Raw genomic sequence first — 23,096 nt, forward strand, 5'->3', positions numbered from 1 at the left:
TCACATTTCCCACCATTTTCCCCTCACGCTTCCCACTCTTTTCCCCTCACGTTTCCCTTAATTTTCCCTCACGTTTCCCACATTTTCCCCCTTTCAATTTTTTCTCCTATAGTTTTTTCCAAGTTCATTTGCCTGGATAATTGCCACTTGCTGTGGACTCACAATTTTGTTACAGGCATCAATCATTTCAGGCACTGAGGGTTTTTCTTTTCCGAGGGCTTTGATACCTCTTTTACATTCTGCATTGGCATTATTTTCAATAATGTCCATTTGAGTTCCCATAGCATATATTGTGAGTCTGTGAGAATTATACTAGCAAGATTTAAGATTTTTACAGTCATATGGTGTGAGTGTATGTCCTAGCAGGGTACTTTTCAGCAGTTGCTTAAAATATGGGGAGCAGATACCACTATACCACTGTCCCTTATTGCTTTTCGCAATTCTTTTATCTCATGAGGTGGGACAGCCACCCGTGTTCTAGGACCAGTGGCTGGCTGGCTGGCTGAAAGCACAGGCATAGCTAAAGGATTTAGATTTTCTTCTTTGCAAATCTGGTGTCTGACTTCATGCCAGTCTCTTAGTTGAAAATTATCAAAATATTTTTGTGAGTTTTCTAATTTTAGGATTAATGCTGGCGAATTTTCAGGGTTTAGTGTCTCTTTTTGGGTTGAGAAATCAGTCCCAAACACTGTTGGGACTCTGGAGCTGTTTGGGACCAGTTCTTTTTCGAAATTCTTTTTTGTTGGCATCAAAGGGTTGGCGTTTGCAGGGGCAAAATAATTCTCTATCTGTGCTGTATTTGTTAAAGCAGCTGTCATATTCCAGCCTCCCCCTCCTCGGTGCCCGGTTTGTGTGTGTGGATGTGGCTGTGCGGACGAATCGTGACACAAAGTAGTCCCATTCGGTGCTGGGAGTGCGGAAGGTGAAGGCGACAACGCGGAGGGATATCAGGGATTGGTTGTGCCAGTTACGCGCTGCAGTGGGATAGACATTAGTGCTTTACGACACCTTTTACGACAGTGCTGCTTTACGGCCGCTTTTACGACAGTCGCGCTTTACGACACCTTTTACGACAGTCGCGCTTTACGGCCGGTTTTACGACAGCCGCGCTTTACGGCACCTTTTACGACAGTGCTGCTTTACGGCCGGTTTTACGACAGTGCTGCTTTACGGCACCTTTTACGACAGTCGCGCTTTACGACACCTTTTACGACAGTCGCGCTTTACGACACCTTTTACGACAGTGCTGCTTTACGGCACCTTCTACGACAGTCGCGCTTTATGGCCGGTTTTACGACAGCCGCGCTTTACGGCACCTTTTACGACAGTCGCGCTTTACGGCCGGCTTTACGGCAGTGCTGCTTTACGGCACCTTTTACGACAGTGCTGCTTTACGGCACCTTTTACGACAGTGCTGCTTTACGGCACCTTTTACGACAGTCGCGCTTTACGGCCGGTTTTACGACAGTCGCGCTTTACGGCACCTTTTACGACAGTCGCGCTTTACGGCCGGCTTTACGGCAGTGCTGCTTTACGGCACCTTTTACGACAGTGCTGCTTTACGGCACCTTTTACGACAGTGCTGCTTTACGGCACCTTTTACGACAGTCGCGCTTTACGGCACCTTTTACGACAGTCGCGCTTTACGGCCGTATTTACGACAGTCGCGCTTTACGGCACCTTTTACGACAGTCGCGCTTTACGGCACCTTTTACGACAGTGCTGCTTTACGGCACCTTTTACGACAGTCGCGCTTTACGGCACCTTTTACGACAGTCGCGCTTTACGGCACCTTTTACGACAGTCGCGCTTTACGGCACCTTTTACGACAGTGCTGCTTTACGGCACCTTTTACGACAGCCGCGCTTTACGGCACCTTTTACGACAGTGCTGCTTTACGGCACCTTTTACGACAGTCGCGCTTTACGGCACCTTTTACGACAGTCGCGCTTTACGGCACCTTTTACGACAGTCGCGCTTTACGGCCGTATTTACGACAGTCGCGCTTTACGGCACCTTTTACGACAGTCGCGCTTTACGGCCGTATTTACGACAGTCGCGCTTTACGGCACCTTTTACGACAGTCGCGCTTTACGGCCGTATTTACGACAGTCGCGCTTTACGGCACCTTTTACGACAGTGCTGCTTTACGGCACCTTTTACGACAGCCGCGCTTTACGGCACCTTTTACGACAGTGCTGCTTTACGGCACCTTTTACGACAGTCGCGCTTTACGGCACCTTTTACGACAGTCGCGCTTTACGGCACCTTTTACGACAGTCGCGCTTTACGACCGGTTTTACGACAGTCGCGCTTTACGGCACCTTTTACGACAGTGCTGCTTTACGGCACCTTTTACGACAGTCGCGCTTTACGGCACCTTTTACGACAGTCGCGCTTTACGGCCGTATTTACGACAGTCGCGCTTTACGGCACCTTTTACGACAGTCGCGCTTTACGGCACCTTTTACGACAGTCGCGCTTTACGGCCGTATTTACGACAGTCGCGCTTTACGGCACCTTTTACGACAGTCGCGCTTTACGGCCGTATTTACGACAGTCGCGCTTTACGGCACCTTTTACGACAGTCGCGCTTTACGGCCGTATTTACGACAGTCGCGCTTTACGGCACCTTTTACGACAGTGCTGCTTTACGGCACCTTTTACGACAGCCGCGCTTTACGGCCGTATTTACGACAGTCGCGCTTTACGGCCGTATTTACGACAGTCGCGCTTTACGGCACCTTTTACGACAGTCGCGCTTTACGGCCGTATTTACGACAGTCGCGCTTTACGGCACCTTTTACGACAGTCGCGCTTTACGGCCGTATTTACGACAGTCGCGCTTTACGGCACCTTTTACGACAGTGCTGCTTTACGGCACCTTTTACGACAGTGCTGCTTTACGGCCGTATTTACGACAGTCGCGCTTTACGGCACCTTTTACGACAGCCGCGCTTTACGGCACCTTTTACGACAGTGCTGCTTTACGGCACCTTTTACGACAGTCGCGCTTTACGGCACCTTTTACGACAGTCGCGCTTTACGGCACCTTTTACGACAGTCGCGCTTTACGGCCGTATTTACGACAGTCGCGCTTTACGGCACCTTTTACGACAGTCGCGCTTTACGGCCGTATTTACGACAGTCGCGCTTTACGGCACCTTTTACGACAGTCGCGCTTTACGGCCGTATTTACGACAGTCGCGCTTTACGGCACCTTTTACGACAGTGCTGCTTTACGGCACCTTTTACGACAGCCGCGCTTTACGGCACCTTTTACGACAGTGCTGCTTTACGGCACCTTTTACGACAGTCGCGCTTTACGGCACCTTTTACGACAGTCGCGCTTTACGGCACCTTTTACGACAGTCGCGCTTTACGGCCGTATTTACGACAGTCGCGCTTTACGGCACCTTTTACGACAGTCGCGCTTTACGGCCGTATTTACGACAGTCGCGCTTTACGGCACCTTTTACGACAGTGCTGCTTTACGGCACCTTTTACGACAGTCGCGCTTTACGGCACCTTTTACGACAGTGCTGCTTTACGGCCGTATTTACGACAGTCGCGCTTTACGGCACCTTTTACGACAGTCGCGCTTTACGGCACCTTTTACGACAGTCGCGCTTTACGGCCGTATTTACGACAGTCGCGCTTTACGGCACCTTTTACGACAGTCGCGCTTTACGGCCGTATTTACGACAGTCGCGCTTTACGGCACCTTTTACGACAGTGCTGCTTTACGGCACCTTTTACGACAGCCGCGCTTTACGGCACCTTTTACGACAGTGCTGCTTTACGGCACCTTTTACGACAGTCGCGCTTTACGGCACCTTTTACGACAGTCGCGCTTTACGGCCGTATTTACGACAGTCGCGCTTTACGGCACCTTTTACGACAGTCGCGCTTTACGGCACCTTTTACGACAGTCGCGCTTTACGGCACCTTTTACGACAGTCGCGCTTTACGGCACCTTTTACGACAGTCGCGCTTTACGGCCGTATTTACGACAGTCGCGCTTTACGGCACCTTTTACGACAGTCGCGCTTTACGGCCGTATTTACGACAGTCGCGCTTTACGGCACCTTTTACGACAGTGCTGCTTTACGGCACCTTTTACGACAGCCGCGCTTTACGGCACCTTTTACGACAGTGCTGCTTTACGGCACCTTTTACGACAGTCGCGCTTTACGGCACCTTTTACGACAGTCGCGCTTTACGGCCGTATTTACGACAGTCGCGCTTTACGGCACCTTTTACGACAGTCGCGCTTTACGACACCTTTTACGACAGTCGCGCTTTACGGCACCTTTTACGACAGTCGCGCTTTACGGCACCTTTTACGACAGTCGCGCTTTACGGCACCTTTTACGACAGTCGCGCTTTACGGCACCTTTTACGACAGTCGCGCTTTACGGCACCTTTTACGACAGTCGCGCTTTACGGCACCTTTTACGACAGTCGCGCTTTACGGCACCTTTTACGACAGTCGCGCTTTACGGCCGTATTTACGACAGTCGCGCTTTACGGCACCTTTTACGACAGTCGCGCTTTACGGCACCTTTTACGACAGTCGCGCTTTACGGCCGGTTTTACGACAGTTGCGCTTTACGGCACCTTTTACGACAGTCGCGCTTTACGACCGGTTTTACGACAGTCGCGCTTTACGGCACCTTTTACGACAGTCGCGCTTTACGGCCGTATTTACGACAGTCGCGCTTTACGGCACCTTTTACGACAGTCGCGCTTTACGGCACCTTTTACGACAGTGCTGCTTTACGGCACCTTTTACGACAGTGCTGCTTTACGGCACCTTTTACGACAGTCGCGCTTTACGGCACCTTTTACGACAGTCGTGCTTTGCCACAGTCGCGCTTTACAGGACTTCTTTTTCAGGTACTTTTACAGCACTTTTCAGCACTTTTTATTTTGTTTTTCATTTATTTTTATTTAATTTTTAGATTTTTTTTTTTTTTGTATTTTTAAAGCTTTTTATTTTATTTTATTTGGTGCTGCCCAGACCAGCTCAAGCCGCTGTTTGTGGTGGTGTTTGAGGGTCCCCAGGACGAGGGAAGAGGTGAGAATCTTGCTCCCACCTTTCATAAGGCTGATTTATTATGATCTCTGTTCTATTAAAAGAGAATGAGATATTAGAACTATTCTAAAAGAGCAAGGAGACATCAGAAAGCTGGAAAGGAATTAATAATGAAAATGTGGGACTTCTCACAGTCCTGACACAGCGGGACCATGATTGGTCATCAAGTAGAAACAATGCAAAGGAGACCAATCCAAGCTGCCCCTGTGGCTGAACCATCTCCAGCCCACAGTCCACAGCCAGCAGATCCTTATTGGTTCCATTCCTGTTCTGAGGCTTCTCAGGAGAAAAATCCCAGCGAAAGGATTTTCATAAAACATGTCCGTGCCAGGCGATGGCACAGGCAGCATCGGCTGGTCGAGGTCACTGTGCCATCCCTGCCAGCCCAGGTGTCACAGCAAGGAGGAGAGTTTACCCCGTGCTCACACAGCCCTGCCAAGGGACCGGCTGCCAAAACAGAGCTGTGCCATGCATGCCAGTGTCTGCATGGCACAGACAGGACATGAAAAGCCACTGAGGAAGCTGCCACCTCCTCCCTGAGCTCTGCCCTGCAGGCCAGGTCATGGGCAGCCACTTTGGGAAGGCTGCATTTGCTGCCCATCAGCTGCTCTGTGTCTGACATGAACTGAAATAGCCCAGGTTTGGGTTGGTGCTGAGCAGAGGGCAGTGAGGAGAAAGGGAGAAGGCTGAGCTGCGGGGCAGGTGGATCCAGGCAGAGCCAATTTGGGAGCAGCCTTGTCTAACAGCATTTCATTTTCCAGTTCTACTACATTACATTTCATTTTGCACTTCTGCTAGAACTGCAAGTCAACAGGTTTCAAATCTCCTCCTCAGTCCCAGCAACCTGCTTGAAAGTTCTGTGTCTTCATCAGACCATTGATGGTCCTTCTGAAATGTGAGTCTCACTGGCTGCATCCAAACCTTGTGCTCGAAGAGCATTCCTAATTAAGGCAGATTGTGCCTTTGGGGAAGAAGGGGCTGCAAAGCATTTCCTAAAGCATTTTCTACTCCAATTTCATGGTGAGGAAATACACCTGAAGGATGATGCAGGTATTAGGATTGAGACTAAGATGAGTTTGGCGGGTCAATTTTACTTTGAGAGCTTGAGAAGCACAGGAAGCCCAAGTGATAATCCCAGAGGGTTGAACACAGAGGTTTCACCCTCCCAGATATACAAGGGCCTTGACTTTAAAACCACTGCTCTCAGCACAGAGCTGTCTCAATGCTGTGTTAATGTTTTCTCCTCTTTGTGCATGTATAGAATTGAAATCCCTCTTGGGGAGGAAGCTTATTCCAAGTAAACTCCGAAATTATCAGCTGAAAAAAACCCTGAAATGTTCTTCCCCTTGATTCGCTACTCCCTGCCAAATGCATGTGCATGCCAGGTCTTGAGCCTGGTACTGGAGCTGAGCCTTGAAGGAAGAATTGTCTACACAAGGCTTCTCCTGCAGTTTTGGGATCCAGTGCTGATTGCAACCAGCTCTGGTGAGAGAAGTGATCATAAATACGCCTCATTTCTGTGTGGCTCATGAAAAATGAAGAGCAGGTTTGGCCCAAGGCAGGTGTTGTGGTCAGATCCTGTCTGCTCTGCTCAGAGTTTTTGGTCTCTGGGAACCTCTCATGTGGGGCAGAAGTTCATGTTGCAACATCTCCTGCTGGGCTTCCCTCCCAGATCCTCCAGTAATGGTATCTGAGGGTTATCTAGCTGCACTGGCCAAAGATGCTCCCTAGGACACCTTCTCCTTCAATACTTTCAGGTCCCATCAGCTTTCATAGCCTTGTATATTTTTAAATCCTTTGACATTTGAAACACTGCTCCCCTGCAAGGCCTTCTCCTAAATCCCAGCTTCTCAGAAGGCCCAAGGGGACAGGGTTGGCCAAGGACGGAGCTGTTCTGGGTTTGTTGCTGGTGCCTTCTAGTGAACAGTGTGTTCAGAGCTGCTCTGCTGCTTCTGCCTATCACTTTGACAGGGAAAGAGTGTGCTGGGATATGATAAATCACTAAATTGTCATGTCTGAATGCTGCTTGCAATGAAAACATTGTGTATAAACTCTCCTAAATGGTGTTAAATTTGTCTGCTGTATTTCTTCCCTCCCACCCCACCACTGCTGCTCTAAGTATGATCCCTTAGTAGCTCAGTCTTTCTTTGTGTTTTGTTTGACATTTATGCCCACTTTCCCCAACGCTCTGGGGGCTCTTTTTAAAATATGGTATTGATTTTTTTCTTGGTTTTAAAAAACTCTGAAATACACACACACACACACACACACACACACACAAAAGAAGCAGGTCTCCATGGCTCAGCCCTGAGTGGTGAAGGAAGAGCAGCAGGAAGGGTGGTTTGTGGTGCTGGAGAAAGTCTCTGCAAGGCTTAAAGGAGCATCCCATTTCCACTGATGGCTTTTGTTTTTTAAGGGGTGCTGGGAAGATCTGGAAAGAGTGCGAGTCCCTCATTCCGGTTTGGATGTCTTGTTTTAAGAAATGTGTTCTTTCAGCTCTTGGAGAGCATAGTTTTGGGTTCATCCTCACATCCTCCAGTCTTGGTGGCTCTGTTGTTTTTTTATTTCCCTTTCTCTGCCCTTTTTCCTGCCCTCACTCCCCTGACGGCTGCTGGGGATGTGATTCAGGCACTCATCACTGCTCTGTAGCTTCTTTACAGAGCTAAAACTGACTGGGTCTTTCACCCTTCTCTCATAGCAGGGGTGCAGAGTGAGGCACATGGCAGGGCAGGGGTTTTATCTGTTGTTTTATCTTCTGGTCTGATGTTTAACACATGAGGCAGAACCCCAAGCCCCTGCTCACCATGCCAGGCTGGGCTGCAGGGGAGCGCATTGACAGCAACACAGTGGCTGCACCACAACCACAATCAATCTGACAGAAAAAGGGTGTAAGGCTTCTAACAGTGCCATGGTGGCTGAGCTGAGCCCAGCCTGGGTCTGACTTAATCCCTGATCTGTGTGAAGCCCTCTTCTGTGCTTTCCCGAGGCTGGGACAGCTGCAGAGGTTGCTCTCCGTGAGCACAGGATGGCAGCTGTGGGCTGAACCTTGCTGAGCTGCCTCCCCAGTACTTGATGGGGTTGTGAGGGATTTAAAAGAAAAAACATTACAATGTCTTTGTCAGTCTTCCATGCTCACTTAAGCTGGCTGTTGGTGATTTGTAGTATTTGTTAAAATAAAAACCAAATGCTTTCCCTTTATAAGTAAATATGCTATGAAGATGGCTTCAAAGGAAAGGTGATTAGTTACTATGCAACTGTTGCTAAATTCATTGGTTGATGGTCCATATACTGCATTTTTAAATGTTACTGATACCTGATACAGACCATTCCCAAGCTCTTTGATAATTATTTATCAGCCATCTGCATCAGCATCATCTGCATGACCTGTGATGGCCCAAAAGCAGGAAGGAGAGAAAGGGGTTAAGCTGTAGGCAGGAAAGGGAAGGCAGAAACCAAGCAGCAAACAACTGGCACCTGGGCTCCATTGAAGACTAAAAGTGGGGAAACATGGCTTAATTGAGAAATCTGCACGAATCCCCATCCCACATTCTCTCTCTGGTTGCTGTTTCCATATTCCCTGTCCCATTCCCAGTCCCGTCCCGGGCGCTGCTCCTGCCCACCAATCCCAGTGCAAGGATTTGCATAATCCCGCCCCTCCGTTTGGCCCCGCCCACCGCTAGCTGTAGCCATGTCCTGTTCCTTCCCAGTGCTCCCAGTAAGAGCGGTACTGGGGTTAAAGCGCTCCCAGTTCCCCCCCAGTGCTCCCAGTAAGAGCGGTACTGGGGTTAAAGCGCTCCCAGTTCCCCCCCAGTGCTCCCAGTAAGAGCGGTACTGGGGGGAAAATTCCACCCTGGTCCTCCACCGGCGCAGGGACAGATGGACAGACGGGACAGAGGGACGGGGAACGGAGGGGACAGGGGGACAGAGGGACAGATGGACAGGGGGACAGAGGGACACGGGGATAGAGGGACAGGCGGACAGAGGGGACAGAGGGACGGGGGATGGAGGGACAGAAGGACAGAGGGACAGGACAGAGGGACACGGGGACAGCGGGACAGGGAGACACAGCGGGACAGACGGACACCGGGGGCACCGGGGACAGGCGGGGCCGGTGCCGGTGCCGGGGGGGGGGTGGGGAGGAGCCGCCCCCGCCGCGTTTCCGCCGCTGTCACCGGGGCCGCTCGCGCCGGGGACAAAGGCGGGACCATGGCGGGGAGCGCCGCGGCACCGGGAGGCGGCCAGGTACGGGAACGGCACCGGGAACAGGAACGGGAACGGTACCGGGAACCGGAATAGTACCGGGAACGGCACCGGAGACCCGCGCGGGGCCGGGGCCGGTGCGGGGGTGGGAGGAGCCGCCCCCGCCGCGTTTCCGCCGCTGTCACCGGGCGCTCCCGCCGGCACCGGGGCCGCTCCCGCCGGAAACAAAGGCGGGAGGATGCCGGGCAGCGCCGCCGCACGGGGAGGCGGCCAGGTACGGGCACGGCGCCGGGAACGGCACCGGTACCGGCACCGGGCGGTCCCTTCCTCCCGTCCCTGCCGCAGCCAGAGCCCCCCCCGGTCCCGGTGCTGCCCCGGTACCGTGAAACGGCCGGGACGGAACCGCGGCGGTGCCCGGAATGGGGAATTCGGGTCTGGCGGGTTCCGGGCCCGGGAGCTGCGGGTCCGGCGGTGCTGCCGGTGCCGGTGCCGGTGCCGCGGGATTCGATGCCGCGGTTGCCTTGGCAACCCGTACCGGGAGGAGCGGGGGGCGGCCCGGGATGGGAGCGGGGCTGCCCCGAACGCATCGGAACCCCCGGGCGGTACCGAGCGTGGCGGGGCTCAGCGCGGAGCCCGGGAGTACCGGGGATTACCGGGGTTACCGGGGTTACCGGGGTTACCGGGGGTACCGGGGGTACCGGGGGTCCCCCCTCACCCTCCTCTCTCCCGCAGGTGCCGCCGCCCCCCGGGGGTCGCCCCGCGCGGGCCCCGCGCCCCGAGCCCCGGCCCCCGACATGAGCCGGAACCGGAGCGGCGTGGCCGGGCCCGAACCGCAGGTCAGGGGAACCGGGGGCACCGGGGGCACCGGGGGCGGGCGGGGGGCTCCGTGCCGTGCCGTGCCAGGCTCCGTGCCAGGCTCCGTGCCATCCCGTGCTGTTTGAGGCCGTGCCCTGCCGGGTGATGCTGTGCCGATCCGTGCCCATCCGTGCCGTGCCGTGCCGTGCGGTGGGAGGCTCCCTTCGCGTGCCCATCCGTGCCAATCCGTGCCGTGCGGTGGGAAGCTCCCGTGCCGTGCCAATCCGTGCCGTGCCGTGGGAGGCTCCCTGGCCGTGCCGTGCTGTGCCACTAGCTTGCCAAGCTGTGCCGTTCCGTGCCGTGCCAGTCCCTGCTGTGCCGTGCCGTGCTGTGCCATGTGGCGAGAGGCTGCCTGGCCGTTCCGTGCCATTCTGTGCCATTCCGTGCCGTTCCATGCCCTGTGCCCCGCCGGATGATGCCGTGCCGTGCCTGGCCATTAATGCCTGGCTGTGCCGTGCCGTTCCGTGCCGTGCCTGGCCATTAGTGCCTGGCTGTGCCATTCCGTTCCGTTCCGTTCCGTGCCGTTCCGTGCCCCCTGACGCCCCCGCGCCCCCCGCAGCCCCCCCGGGCCATGGCGGGCCCCGAGCTCCGCCGCGGCCGCCGCCGCCTCTCCGGGACCCCCCAGGTGCCCCCCGAGCCCCCGCGCCCCTCCTCGCTGCCCCTGCCCGCCCCCAGGTACCGGACACCGGGGGGGGGGGAATCCCTTAATTGGGGGGCGAATCCTTTAATGAGGGAGGGATCCCTTAATGGGGAGAGGAGGAATCCCTTAATTTGGGGGGGATCCCTTAATGAGGGGGGAATCCCTTGATTGGGGGGGAATCCCTTAATTGGGGGCGGGATCTCTTAACTGGGGGGCTCGCCGCAGGTCGGGGATACCCCAGGGGGGGTCCCCATGAGGGGGGGTCCCCATGAGGGGGGGTCTGGGGCTGTCCCCGCCGTGGGGGGAGGGGGGAGGCGATGTCTGCGGGGGGAATCCCGGGGGAGGGGGGAGATCCGTGCTGGGAACGCCGGGGGAGGGAACTCCGGTTACCGGGGGGAATTCTCTGTTACCGGGAGGGATCCCCGGTTACCGGGGGGCGGCGCCGCCGTGCCTCTGCGTGGGGGGGGTCCGCGGGGTCCCGGGGCGGGGCCGTTCCGGGGCCGGGGGAGGTCCCGGGGCGGGGGGAGGCGCCGAGCGGGGCGCGGGGGCGGCACCGGCGGCAGCACCGGCAGCGGCGGCACCGGCGGCACCGGGAGGTTCCTTCCCGGCTCTTTCCAACCGGTTGCGCGGGGCCATGCGGAGCCCGGCACCGGGAGGAGCCGCTGCCGGTACCGGGGATCGCTGAGGAGGGACCCCGGAACCGGCACCGGGGGGGGGTCTACGGTACCGGCGGGGGGGCTCCGGGATCCGCTCCGGTACCGTCACCGTTACCGGCAGCGGCTCCGGCAGCGCGGGCGGCTGCGGTGCCGGTACCGGCGGCGTTGCCGGTTCCCCCGGGGGCGGCGATGATGGAGCCGGTGCCGGGCTCCGGGCAGAGCCCGTCGCTGTCGCTGCCGGTGCCCCGGGAGGGCCCGGGCCCCCTGCGCCCCCCGCAGCACCTCTGGCGCCAGCCCCGCACCCCGATCCGCATCCGCCACCGCGGCTTCTCCGACACCGACCGGCACCGGCCCCGGCCCATGGAGCGGGCGGATGCCGTGGACACCGGGGACCGGCCCGGGCTGCGCAGCGCCCGCATGTCCTGGCCCTCCTCGCTCCACGGCACCCCCGGCACCGGCAAGCGGTAGGTGAGACCCCCGGGACCAGCGGTGCTATCCCGGTACCGGTACCGGCGGTGGGAGCTCCCCTAGCGCCATCCCGGTACCGCCAGCGGGAGCGCCGATCCCCATCCCGGTACCGGTACCGGAGGTGGGAGCTCCCCTAGTGCCAGCCCGGTAACGGTACCGGGAACCCCTCAGCGTCCTCTTGGGACCCGGTTTGGAGGCGGGATCCCTCCCCCGGTATCCTCCCGGTACCGAGGGGATCAGAGGTGGGACCACCCCCAAATCCCATCCCGGTACCGGTACCGGAATCCCCCCATCCTCATCCCAGTACCGGTACCGAGAGCCCCAATTGCTTCCCAGTACCGGTACCGGGAGTCCCCATCCTCATCCCGGTACCGGTCCCAGGAGCCTCCATCCTTATCCCGGTACCGATACCAGGATCCCCACATCCTGATCCCAGTACCGGTACCGGGAGCCCCCATCTTTATCCCGGTACCGGTACCGGGAGTCCCCCCGCATCCTCGCGTTCCCGGAGAGCCACTCGGGGGTACCGGGGCCTCCCCGTCCCCGCCTCCTCCCGGTGTGATCCCGGTACCGGCCCCGGGCACTGCGGGGATCCCGGAGATTTTGGGGGGAGGTTCCGCCCCCGGGTCCATCTGGCCCCGTTCCTGTTCCCGTTCCCGGCGGGGAAGTTTTTTCAGTTTTTTCAGTTTTTTCAGTTTTTTTCGGGAAAACAACTTGGGCAGGCGGCGCCGCCATGTGCGGGAGCTCCGCGTCCTTCCGCCGCTCCGGCCTCATTAGCGCCGTTAATTTATGCACAGGAGGCTCGGCAGATGGCCGGGGCTCGGAGCGCGGCTGCTGGGGGGGTGATTTCCTCATTTCCTTCCTCCTCCTCCTCCTCATCCTCCTTCCCCGAGGCTGCCGAGCAGCTGCGGAGGGCGGTGGGGGGCGGCAGGGCGGGGACCCCCCCGGAGAAATGCCCCTAAAACCGCCAAACTCAGTCTTGGGGTGCGGGACCCCCAGTCCCGCTGCCCTGCGACCCCCGCCCTCTCCCCAGGACAGGGATCCCCCCGCTGAGAGCCCCAAAACCCCCCCAAACTCTGGGACTGTGGTGTGAGACCCCCAAACCCGCGACCCCCGCCCCTTATCCCGGGGCAGCAGGGCCGGGATCCCCCCGGTCAGAGCCCCAAAACCCCCAAACTCAGTCTTGGGGTGCGGGACCCCCATCCCCGCTGCCCCGCGCCCCCCGCCCGCTGTCCCGGTACCGGCTCCGCCCGGGCCGCCGGGATTTCCGTGCCCGGAGCGGAGCGGGGCCGGAGGCGGCGGAGATCCCGGGTGGGATCGGCCCCGGAGCCGCGGCCGGGCCAGGATCCGGCCGGGATCCGGATGGGATCCAGCTGCCACCGGCTTTTCCCTGCTCCCGGAGGCTGCTCCCAGGTCCTGGCGGCTGTTCCCAGCCTTTCCCAGCCTCTGGAGGCTCTTCCCGTCTCCTGGAAGCTCCTTCCAGCTCCTGAGAGCTTCTCCCAGCTCCCGGAGGCTTTTCCCAGCTCCTGGAAGCTGTTATCAGTTCCCAGAGGCTGTTCCCAGCTCCTGGAAGCTTTTCCCAGCCCCCAGAGGCTTTTCCTGGCTCCTGGAGCCTTTTCTCGGCTCCTGAAAGATTCTCCCATCTCCTGGAAGCTTTTCCCAATTCCTGGAAGCTTTTCCCGGCTCCCAGAGGCTGTTCCCATCTCTTGGAACCTGTTCCCAGCTCCTGGAAGCTGTTCCGAGTCTTTTCCCAATTCCTGGAGCCTTTTCCCAGCTCCCGAAGCCTTTCCCCATCTCCCGAACCGTTTCCCGGTTCCCGGGCTCCCGCAGCCCCGGAATTCTCCCGGTACCCCCGGAATTCCTCTCCAGCCCCGGGATTCTCCCGTTCCCCTGCCGGTGCCTCCCCGGCCATGGCGGCTCCGGCGTTCCGGGCGCTCCGGGATCCGCTCCGGGGCGGATGAGTCACCCGCGGCCGCCAGGGATGAATCACGGCCGGATCCGCGGGGCCGGGGGGGAAATCCCGGCCCGGGGCCGGGGGGGACCCGAGGGGGGCGAGGGGGTCCCGAGGGAAAGGTCCCGGTGCCCCCCGGTCACCTCCCGGCGTCCCCGCTCCTCCTCCTCCTCCTCATCTTCCTCCTCCTCCTCTCCATCTCAATCGCATCCCGTCCCTCTCTCCATCCTTACTTCATCCTCATCCTCATCCTCATCCTCATCCTCATCCTCATCCTCATCCTCCTCCCCAATCCCTCCTCCCTGCCCCATCCCTTCCTCCTCCTCATCTTCCTCCTCCTCATCTTCCTCCCATCTTCATCCTCCTCCCCGCGTCTCTCCCATCCCGGGACACCCCCGGATCCATCGGCAGGACCCCCCCCCCCCCACACCCCACATCCCCCTCCCCAATTCTGGGGGGCTGCACCTAGGGGATGGCCCCGATCTCCCGGTGCGGACCCCAGACCCCGTCCCAAAGCGGGATCAGCCCTTGGGGTGCCGCCGGGTGTCCCCCAAGTGTCCCCGGGGTGCCCAGGGGTCCCCGGCCGCCCCCTCATCTCGGGCCGGGGGGGATCGATCCCGCGGAAATTCCAAACCCGCCGTTTCCCCCCCTTTTTTCCCTTTTTTTTTTTCCATTTTTTCCCTTTTCCTCCCGGAGCCCGTTGCTAAATCTGCCGCGTGAGTCACCCCCACCCCCACCCCCAGGCAGCCCCCCCGGCTCCCCCCGGGGGCGGGACGGGACCCCCAAAATGGGGCCGGGGAACCCCCCCAGAGCCGGGGACACCCCCAGGGCAGGGAACGCCCCATATTTTGGGAACCCCCCCAGATTCGGGGACCCCCCAGGTTTGGGGACCCCCCAGGACGGGGGAACCACCCCCAGGTTGGGGGATCCCCCCAGGGCCGGGGACCCCCCCAGTTTCGGGGACCCCCTTAGGTTGAGTGACCCCCCCCAGGGCCGGGCACTGAACTGGGGGGGTCTGGGGGCTACAGGGTTGAACTGGGGAGTGCAGGATTGAACTGGGGGGGGCTCCATGGTTGAATTGGGGGGTCTGGAGTGTCTCCACGACTGAACTGGGGGGGGTCTGGGGGCTGCAGGGTTGAATTAGGGGGGTCTGGGGGCTGCAGGACCGAACTGGGGGGGTCTGGGGTCTGCAGGACTGACCTGGGGGCTGCAGGGTTGAATTAGGGGGGTCTGGGGGCTGCAGAACTGAACTGGGGAGGATCTGGAGGGGTCCAGCATTGAACTGGGAGGGTCTGGGGTCTGCAGGACTGACCTGGGGGCTGCAGGACCGAACTGGGGGCTGCAGGGTTGAATTAGGGGGGTCTGGGGGCTCAGTACCAGACCGGGGGCGCCGCTGGGGGGTCCCGCTCCGTCCCCCACGTGTCCCCGCTGTCCCCGCAGCCCGGAGGCGGAGAACGGCCCCAATGGCCCCAATGGCCCCAATGGCCCCAGCGGCCCCTGGGGGGGGGCGCGGAGCCCCCCCGAGCCCCAGCCCAGCCCGGGCCGGGGTCTCCAGGCCGCGCCCCCCCCCCGCGCAGCGCCGCGAGTCCTTCCTGTACCGCTCCGAGAGCGACCTGGACGCGTCCCCGCGCAGCCTGTCCCGCTGCTCCTCCGTCAACAGCGATGTGTGAGTGCCAAAGCGGGACCCCCCGAGACCCCCCGGCATCCCCCGATATCCCCCAGAGCCCCCCAGAGCCCCCCGAGATCGCCCAGAGCCCAGGGACCCCTCCCCAGCACCCCTGGATGCGTCCCTGCACAGCCTCTCCCGGCGCTCCTCCGCGGACAGCGACGTGTGAGTGACCCCCGAGACCCCCCCCCAATATCCCCCCCGTCGTCTCCTGGAGAACCCCCCAATATCCCCCCTTTTCCCATCCCTCCAGCCCCTCTCTGATCTCCCCTCAGGGACCCCTAAAATTCCCCTCAGGATGATCCAAAATTCCCCAGAGTCCCCCCAATATCTTCTCAGAGACCCCCCAGGACCCCCCTGCAGCTCTGTGAGCCCCCCCTGAATTGAGGGGGGGGTCCAGGGGGGTTCCAGATCCTCTGCCTGACCCCCCCTCAATTTCCTTTCCAGCCACGGTGAGGATTTGATCGTCACCCCCTTTGCTCAGGTAGGCTGGGGGGGCCTGCGGGGTTCTGGGGGAGTCCTGGGGGGTCTCAGGGGGTCTCAGGGGGTCTCAGGGGGTCTCAGGGGGTCCTGGGAGTCTCAGGGGCTCTGTCCCCCCCTCAATTTCCCCCTGCCCCCCCCAGGTCCTGGCCAGTCTCCGCAGTGTCCGCAGCAACCTCTCCATCCTGACCAAAGGCTCCAGCCCCCCGGGCTGCACGTGCGTGACCCTTCACCCCTGACCTTTCACCTTTAACCTTAACCCCCCCCAATCTGAAACTGGGGGGGGTCTCGGCCAGCCCTGACCCCCCCCGACCCCCCCCAGGCTGTCGCCCCTGGGCTCGCAGCCCCCCCCCGGCACAGCCGCGATATCAGGTGAGGGCTCTGGGGGGGCTGGGGGGGTTTGGGGGGCTCGGGGGAAACTGAGGCACGGGCGGGCAGCCCCTCCCCTCTCCCCAGGCTAACGGGAGGGTCCCCGGAATCCCGCAGGGCCCCCCCACTGTTCCGGGGGGTCCCCATGTCCCCCCCCTCTCCCCTTGGGGCCCTTCCTGTTCCTGGGGTCTCCTCTGGCCCGGGGGTCCTCAGTGCCACCCCCAGGAGGGTCCCCCAGTGCCAGCCCCAAGGTCCCCCATGTCCCCTGTGTCACCTCAGTGCCATCTCCAGGAGGGTCCCCCTGTCCCATCCCAGTGTCCCCCCTGTCCCCTGTCCTGGGGGTCCCACGGGCGCTGTTCCATTCCTGGGTCCCGGTGTCCCTGTCCCAGCGTCCCTGTGGCACCGTCACTGTCCCATTCCCTGTGGCACTGTCCCCATTGTCCCTGTCCCTGTCCCAGCGTCCCTGTGGCACCGGCACTGTCCCATTCCCTGTGGCACTGTCCCCATTGTCCCTGTCCCTGTCCCCAGAGGCCACGTCGCAGCAGCTGGCCCGGGACACCCTGCAGGAGCTGTCCTGGTGTCCCGGTGTCACTGTCCCTGTCCCCATTGTCCCTGTCCCTGTCCTGGTGGCTCTATCGCTGTCCCTGTGGCACTGTGGCACTGTCCCTGTCCCCAGAGGCCACGTCCCAGCAGCTGGCTCGGGACACCCTGCAGGAGCTCGATTGGTGCCTGGAGCAGCTGGAGACGCTGCAGACGCACAGGGCGGTCAGCGAGATGGCCTCCAACAAGGTGGGGACACTGAGGGGACAGCAGGGACAGCAGGGGGACACGGGGACACAGCAGGGACACACAGGGCGGTCAGCGAGATGGCCTCCAACAAGGTGGGGACACTGAGGGGACACTGGGGGGACATGGGGGAACACAAGGACGGGGGGGGACACAGGGACACGGGGACAGTGGGGGGACCATGGGACAGCGAGGACAGCGGGGACACAGGGACTGGGACACGGACAAGAGGCTGGGGCGGCCCTGGGCACAGCGGGGGCAGTGCTGGCATCGGGCACTGGTGGCACTGGTGGCAGTACTGGCAGTGGTGGCACTGATGGCAGTGGTGGGTGGCCCTGGTGGTGTCAGGGTGTTGGTGGCACCGGTGGCCATGGCCAGCGCTGCACGATGCTGTCCCCGGGGTGTCCCCGGGGTGTCCCCCAGCCCCCCTGGCCCTGTCATCCCCTGTGTTCCCCCCATATACCCCCTGGAGGGACCCCCAGGAGGGACCCCCACCCCAACGGGCCCTGAGCAGAGTCCCTGACCCCCTTGGGGAGGTCCCCAACACTTGTGGGGTGTCCCCTGGGGGTCCCCGAGCCTTTTTGGGAGGAGTCCGCGCACTGTTGGGGTGTCCCCTGTGGGTCCAGGCCCGTTTTGGGGTGTCCCTGACCCTTTCTAGGGGGGTTTGGGGGGGTCCCCACATTTTGGGGTGTCCCCTTGGGAGTCTGGGCCCATTTTGGGGGCTCTCTGACCCTTTTTGGGGGGTCCCTGACCCTTTCTGGGGGTGTCCCCCCCCGTGTCCCCGCCGCGTCCCCTCCGTGACCGTGACCGTGAGGAGGGGGCGGGGCAGGGGGCGGGGCAGGGGCGTGGCCAGGCCTCGCGCAGGCGTCCGGACCCCCCCGCCCCCCCCGCCCGGCGCTCCGCAGCCTCCGCAGCCCCGAGCGGAGCCCCCCGGACCCCCCGGGACCCCCCGGGACCCCCTCGGCATCCCCAGGACCCCCCAAAACCCTCGGGGACCCCCCCGGGACCTCCCCCCCCCGCATCCTCCGCATCCTCAGCATCCCCTCCCTGCCCCCCCAGGGCCCCCCAGACCCCTCCGGGATCCCCCAGACCCCCGCAAAACCTCCGGAACCCCCCGGACCCCCCCGCCCCCTCCCCATCCCCGCGTCCTTTTGCCCCGCCCCTCCCATGTGCCCCCAGTAACTCCTCCGGACCCCCCCCCCCCACCATCCCGGGGGGCTCAGGACCCTCGGGGGGGGCTCAGGACCCCCAGGAGGAGGAGGAGGAAGAGGAGGGGAGGCCTTCACCCTCCCTTCACTCCCATCTGGCTCTGGGGGCGATGTGAGCCCCCCCGTGCCCCCTCATCTCGGGGGGGGGGGCTGGCGCTGCCCCCTGATCGCGGGGGGGGGGGCCCGGTTCCCCCCCCCCTCAGAGCCCCCCGAGACCCCCGGGCCATGCCCGGGCCCCCCCGGGCCCTGAGGGCGAACCGGGCCTGTCCGGCCCCTGAGCACCGATCCGGGCCCAGCCCCGGGCCCTGAGGGCGAACCGGGCCTGTCCGGGCCCCTCACGGGCCCTGAGCGCCGTTCGGGCCTGTCCGGGCCGCCCCCCCCGGTAAATCTCGGGGTGCCGCTGAGGGTTGAGGAGGGGTCGGGGGGGGGTCCTGCGCCCCCTCCCCACAATCCCGGCCCCCAAAATGCCGCTGGTGGATTTCTTCTGCGAGAACTGCGCCAGGCCCTGGCTGGTGGGGTGGTGGGACCAGGTAAGAGGGGGGCAGAGGGTGGGCGAGGGTCTGAACCCCTCCGAGCCCCTCAATGGCATGGGGACCCCCCCACCCCCTCATCCTGCATGCGCCCCCTCCCCAAAATGCGCCCTCACCCCGTTTGGGGTCGTGTTGTGATTTGGGGGATCCTGGGGGGGCTTTTCCCCCTCAGTTTGGCGGGGGGTGCAGCAGCTCCGGCACGTGTGGGATTTGGGGAGGGGTCTCTGTGAGGGGCGGGGCTGAGCGCTGTCTCCGCCCCCTCCGGTACAGAAAGGGTTAAACGCCCCCCCCCCCCCCCCCCCCCCCCCGGAGCGGTTGCCATGGAGCTGGCGGTTGTCATGGAGACCGGACGGCGGTTCCTGATTGGCTGCGGCAGAAAGGGGGAGGAGCAGGGGAGGCTCCTCCCACCTCAAATTGGGAGGGGGCAAATTGGGGGGGATGGAAATAGAAGTGTGGGGGGGGGGCAACCAGTGCCACCAGTGCCACCGGTGTCCCCTCAATGTCCCCCCAGTGCCACCAGCACGGAGGGGACCTGTGGGGGGGGGATCTGGGGGTCTCGGGTGGGGGGATTTGTGTTTGTGGGGAGAGCCCTGGGGGTCCCTGGGGGCTCTGAGGTGATCCTTGGGGGTCCCTTGGGGCTCTGGGGGGTCCCTGGGGGTCAATGAGGGGGTCCCAGGTGATCCCTGGTGGTCCCTGGGGGGGTCCCAGGTAATCCCGGGGGTCTCTGGGGGTCTCCCCGAGGGTCCCTGACCCCCCTGTGTCCCCCAGTTCAAGCGGATGCTGAACCGGGAGCTGTCGCACCTGTCCGGGATGAGCCGCTCGGGGAACCAGGTGTCCGAGTACATCGCCAGCACCTTCCTGGGTGGGTGAGACCCCCGAGAGACCCCTGAGACCCCCCGGGAACCCCCTGAAACCCCCGGGACCCCTGGGATACCCCTGAGACCCCCAGGAACCGGGTGTCCGAGTACATCGCCAGAACCTTCCTGGGTGGGTGAGACCCCCAGAGCCCCCTGCGACCCACCCTGGGACCCCTGGGATAGCCCTGGGACCCCCGGGACACCCCCTGGATACCCCCCAGAAAACCCCTGAGACCCCTGGGACCCTGGGGACCCCCTGTCCATGCTGTCCCTCCCAGACACGCAGCCCGAGGTGGAGACCCCCAGCCCCTGTGAGCCCCATCGGGACCCTCAGAGCCCCCCAGGACCCCCGTTTCCCCCCAGACAAGCAGCCCGAGGTGGAGACCCCCAGCCCCATAGGGACCCCCAGAGCTCCCCAAAGCCCCCCATAGCCCCCCATTTCCCCCCCAGACAAGCAGCCCGAGATGGAGACCCCCAGCCCCTGTGAGCCCCCCAAAGCCCCCCCATAGCCCCCCATAGCCCCCCATTTCCCCCCCAGACAAGCAGCCCGAGGTGGAGATCCCCAGCCCCGGCCCCCCCGAGCGGGACAAGCGGCGCCGGCCGCCCCCCGGGCCGGGCGGGGGGGGAGGGGCGCGGGCGCTGCCCCCCGGCTGCGACCCCCGGGACCCCCCCCGGGACCCCCCCCCAGGACCCCCAGCCCCTGCCCCGCTACGGCGTGGAGACCGACACCGAGGAGCAGCTGGGAAAGGTGAGGGCTTGGGGGGCTGGGGGGGGTTGGGGGTGTCTCAGAGGGGTCTGGGGGGTTTGGGGAGGGTCTAGAAGGGACTCAGGGGGCTCTGGAGGGGTTTGGGGGGGTATCTTGGGGGTGTTTGGAGGGTCTCAGGAGGGTCTCCGGGGGTTGGAGGGGTGTCTGGAGGAGCCTTGAGGGGATGGATGCTTGGGAGGGTCTGGGGTCTCGGAGGTTTTTGGGAGGTTCATGGGGGGTCCAGGGGGTATCTGGGGGGGGGTCGGGGGGGATGTGGGGGTTATCTGGGGGATCTAAGGGGGTCTTGAGTAGGTCTGGGGGGCATCTTGGGGGTGTCGAGGCTGCTCTGAGGGTCAGGGGTCTCGGGGGAGCTTCTGGGTTTGGGGGTCTCGGGGCAGTTTGGGGGGGTCTTGGGGCGGTTTGGGGGTCTCGGGGCAGTTCAGGGGGGTCTCAGGGTGGTTGGGGGGGGCTGTGGGGAGCAGAGGGGGGGGTCCCCACCAATCCCACCCCCCTATTTACCCCCTCAGGAGTTGGACAACCTCAACCAGTGGGGGCTGAACATCTTCAGGGTCTCCGAGTTCTCCAACAACCGCTCCCTGAGCTGCATCATGTTCACCATCTTCCAGGTGACCCCAAAACTGCCCCCAGACCCCTTGACCCTAACCCCAAAAACACCCCTGGCACCCCAAAACTGCCCCTGGACCACCTGAGCCCCTCCCTGCTTCTGGGTGTTTTTTGGGTACATTTTGGCTGTGTTTGGGTGTCTTGTGGCTGTATTTTGGGTTAATTTTGGGTATATTTGTGTACATTTTGCGTACCAGGAGCGTGACCTGGTGCGCAGCTTTGCCATCCCTGAGCGGGCTCTCCTGGGCTGGGTTTGGGTTAATTTTGGGTGGTTTTGGGTACATTTTGGGTATATTTGGGTACATTTTGGTTTATTTGGGTACATTTTGGGTACATTTTGGCTCTGTTTGGGTCCCCAGGAGCGTGACCTGGTGCGCAGCTTTGCCATCCCCGAGCGGGGCACTCCTGGGCCTGAGTTTGGGTTAATTTTGGGTGGTTTTGGGTCCCCAGAGCGTGACCTGGTGCGCAGCTTTGCCATCCCCGAGCGGGCACTCCTGGGCTGGGTTTGGGTTAATTTTGGGTGGTTTTGGGTACATTTTGGGTATATTTGGGTACATTTTGGCTCTGTTTGGGTCCCAGGGAGCGTGACCTGGTGCGCACCTTTGCCATCCCCGAGCGGGCACTCCTGGGCTATGCCCGGGCCCTGAGCAGCACTACCACCCCGACGTGGCGTACCACAACAGCCTGCACGCCGCCGACGTGCTGCAGTCCACGCACGTGCTGCTGGCCACCCTCTGCCCCTCGACGTGAGGACCCCAGACCCACGGGGGGCCGTAAACGGGTGGGAGGATCCATACATGGGACGGGGTCTCCTCTATGGGTGGTGGGAGCCACTGTAGAGACCAGTTCAGGGGTGGTGGGACCAGTTCTGGGTGTGATTTTGGGTGAGGGGACCCATAATTGGGTGGGAGGGCCCCATAAATGGAGGGGATTCCATAAATGGGGAGGGGGATCCAAAAAATGGAAGGGGGTCCATAAATGGGTGGGGATCTCAAAAGGGGATGAGGATCTCAAAAGTGGATGAGGGGACCCATAAATGGGTAATGGGATCCATAAATGGGTGGGAGGTCCCATAATTGGGTGGTGGGACCCATAAATGGGTGGTGGGATCCATAAACGGAAGGGTCCCTAAATGGCTGGGAGGTCCCCTTGGGTTTTGGGGGGGTCTCAGGGTGTCCCTGTCCCCCATCCCAGGATGTCTTCACCGACCTGGAGGTCTTGGCCGCCCTCTTTGCTGCCGCCAATCCACGACGTCGACCACCCCGGCGTGTCCAACCAGTTCCTCATCAACACCAGTGGGTGCCAGGGGGTCCTGGGGGTCCCTCCCTGTGTCCTGGGGGTCCCAGGGGTCCCTCCCTGTGACCCGGGGGTCCCTCTTTGCCCCCAGACTCGGAGCTGGCGCTGCTCTACAACGACGAGTCGGTGCTGGAGAACCATCACCTGGCCGTGGGCTTCAAGCTGCTGCAGGAGCAGGACTGCGACATCTTCCAGAACCTGAGCCGGCGGCAGCGGCAGGCGCTGCGCCAGATGGTCATCGACATGGTCAGTACCTAAAATCGTGATAAAACACCCCAAAATCCTGATAAAACACCCCAAAATCCTGCTAAAATACCCCAGGGGCGCTGCGCCAGATGGTCATCAACATGGTCAGTACCTAAAATCGTGATAAAACACCCCAAAATCCTGATAAAACACCCCAAAATCCTGCTAAAACACCCCAGGCGCTGCGCCAGATGGTCATCGACATGGTCAGTACCTAAAATCGTGATAAAACACCCCAAAATCCTGATAAAACACCCCAAAATCCTGCTAAAATACCCCAGGCGCTGCGCCAGATGGTCATCGACATGGTCAGCACCCTAAAACCCCAAAAATCCTGCCCTGAAAACACCCCAAAACTCCCTGAACAGCCCCAGGCGCTGTGCCAGATGGTCGTCAACATGGTCAGCACCCAAAACCTGGC

At 61.4% G+C, this 23,096-nt stretch overlaps 1 protein-coding gene across 1 annotated transcript in view; it reads left to right on the forward strand.

The window, feature by feature from the left end:
• Positions 1-10,095: 10,095 nt before the first annotated feature.
• Positions 10,096-23,096, forward strand: part of PDE4A (phosphodiesterase 4A) — an 18,635-nt gene continuing 5,634 nt past the window's right edge. Inside the window, 15 exon segments of the mRNA XM_058821349.1 lie at positions 10,096-10,134; positions 15,309-15,534; positions 15,982-16,018; positions 16,158-16,231; positions 16,337-16,386; positions 17,060-17,172; positions 19,676-19,769; positions 20,303-20,466; positions 20,468-20,512; positions 21,037-21,135; positions 21,331-21,411; positions 21,785-21,864; positions 22,315-22,375; positions 22,377-22,428; positions 22,521-22,675. Coding sequence (XP_058677332.1) covers positions 15,332-15,534; positions 15,982-16,018; positions 16,158-16,231; positions 16,337-16,386; positions 17,060-17,172; positions 19,676-19,769; positions 20,303-20,466; positions 20,468-20,512; positions 21,037-21,135; positions 21,331-21,411; positions 21,785-21,864; positions 22,315-22,375; positions 22,377-22,428; positions 22,521-22,675 — 1,308 coding nt within the window. The 5' untranslated portion in view covers positions 10,096-10,134; positions 15,309-15,331.

This window comes from Ammospiza caudacuta, chromosome 29 (assembly GCF_027887145.1).
Source record: "Ammospiza caudacuta isolate bAmmCau1 chromosome 29, bAmmCau1.pri, whole genome shotgun sequence".
NCBI classification, from domain to species: Eukaryota; Metazoa; Chordata; class Aves; order Passeriformes; family Passerellidae; genus Ammospiza; species Ammospiza caudacuta.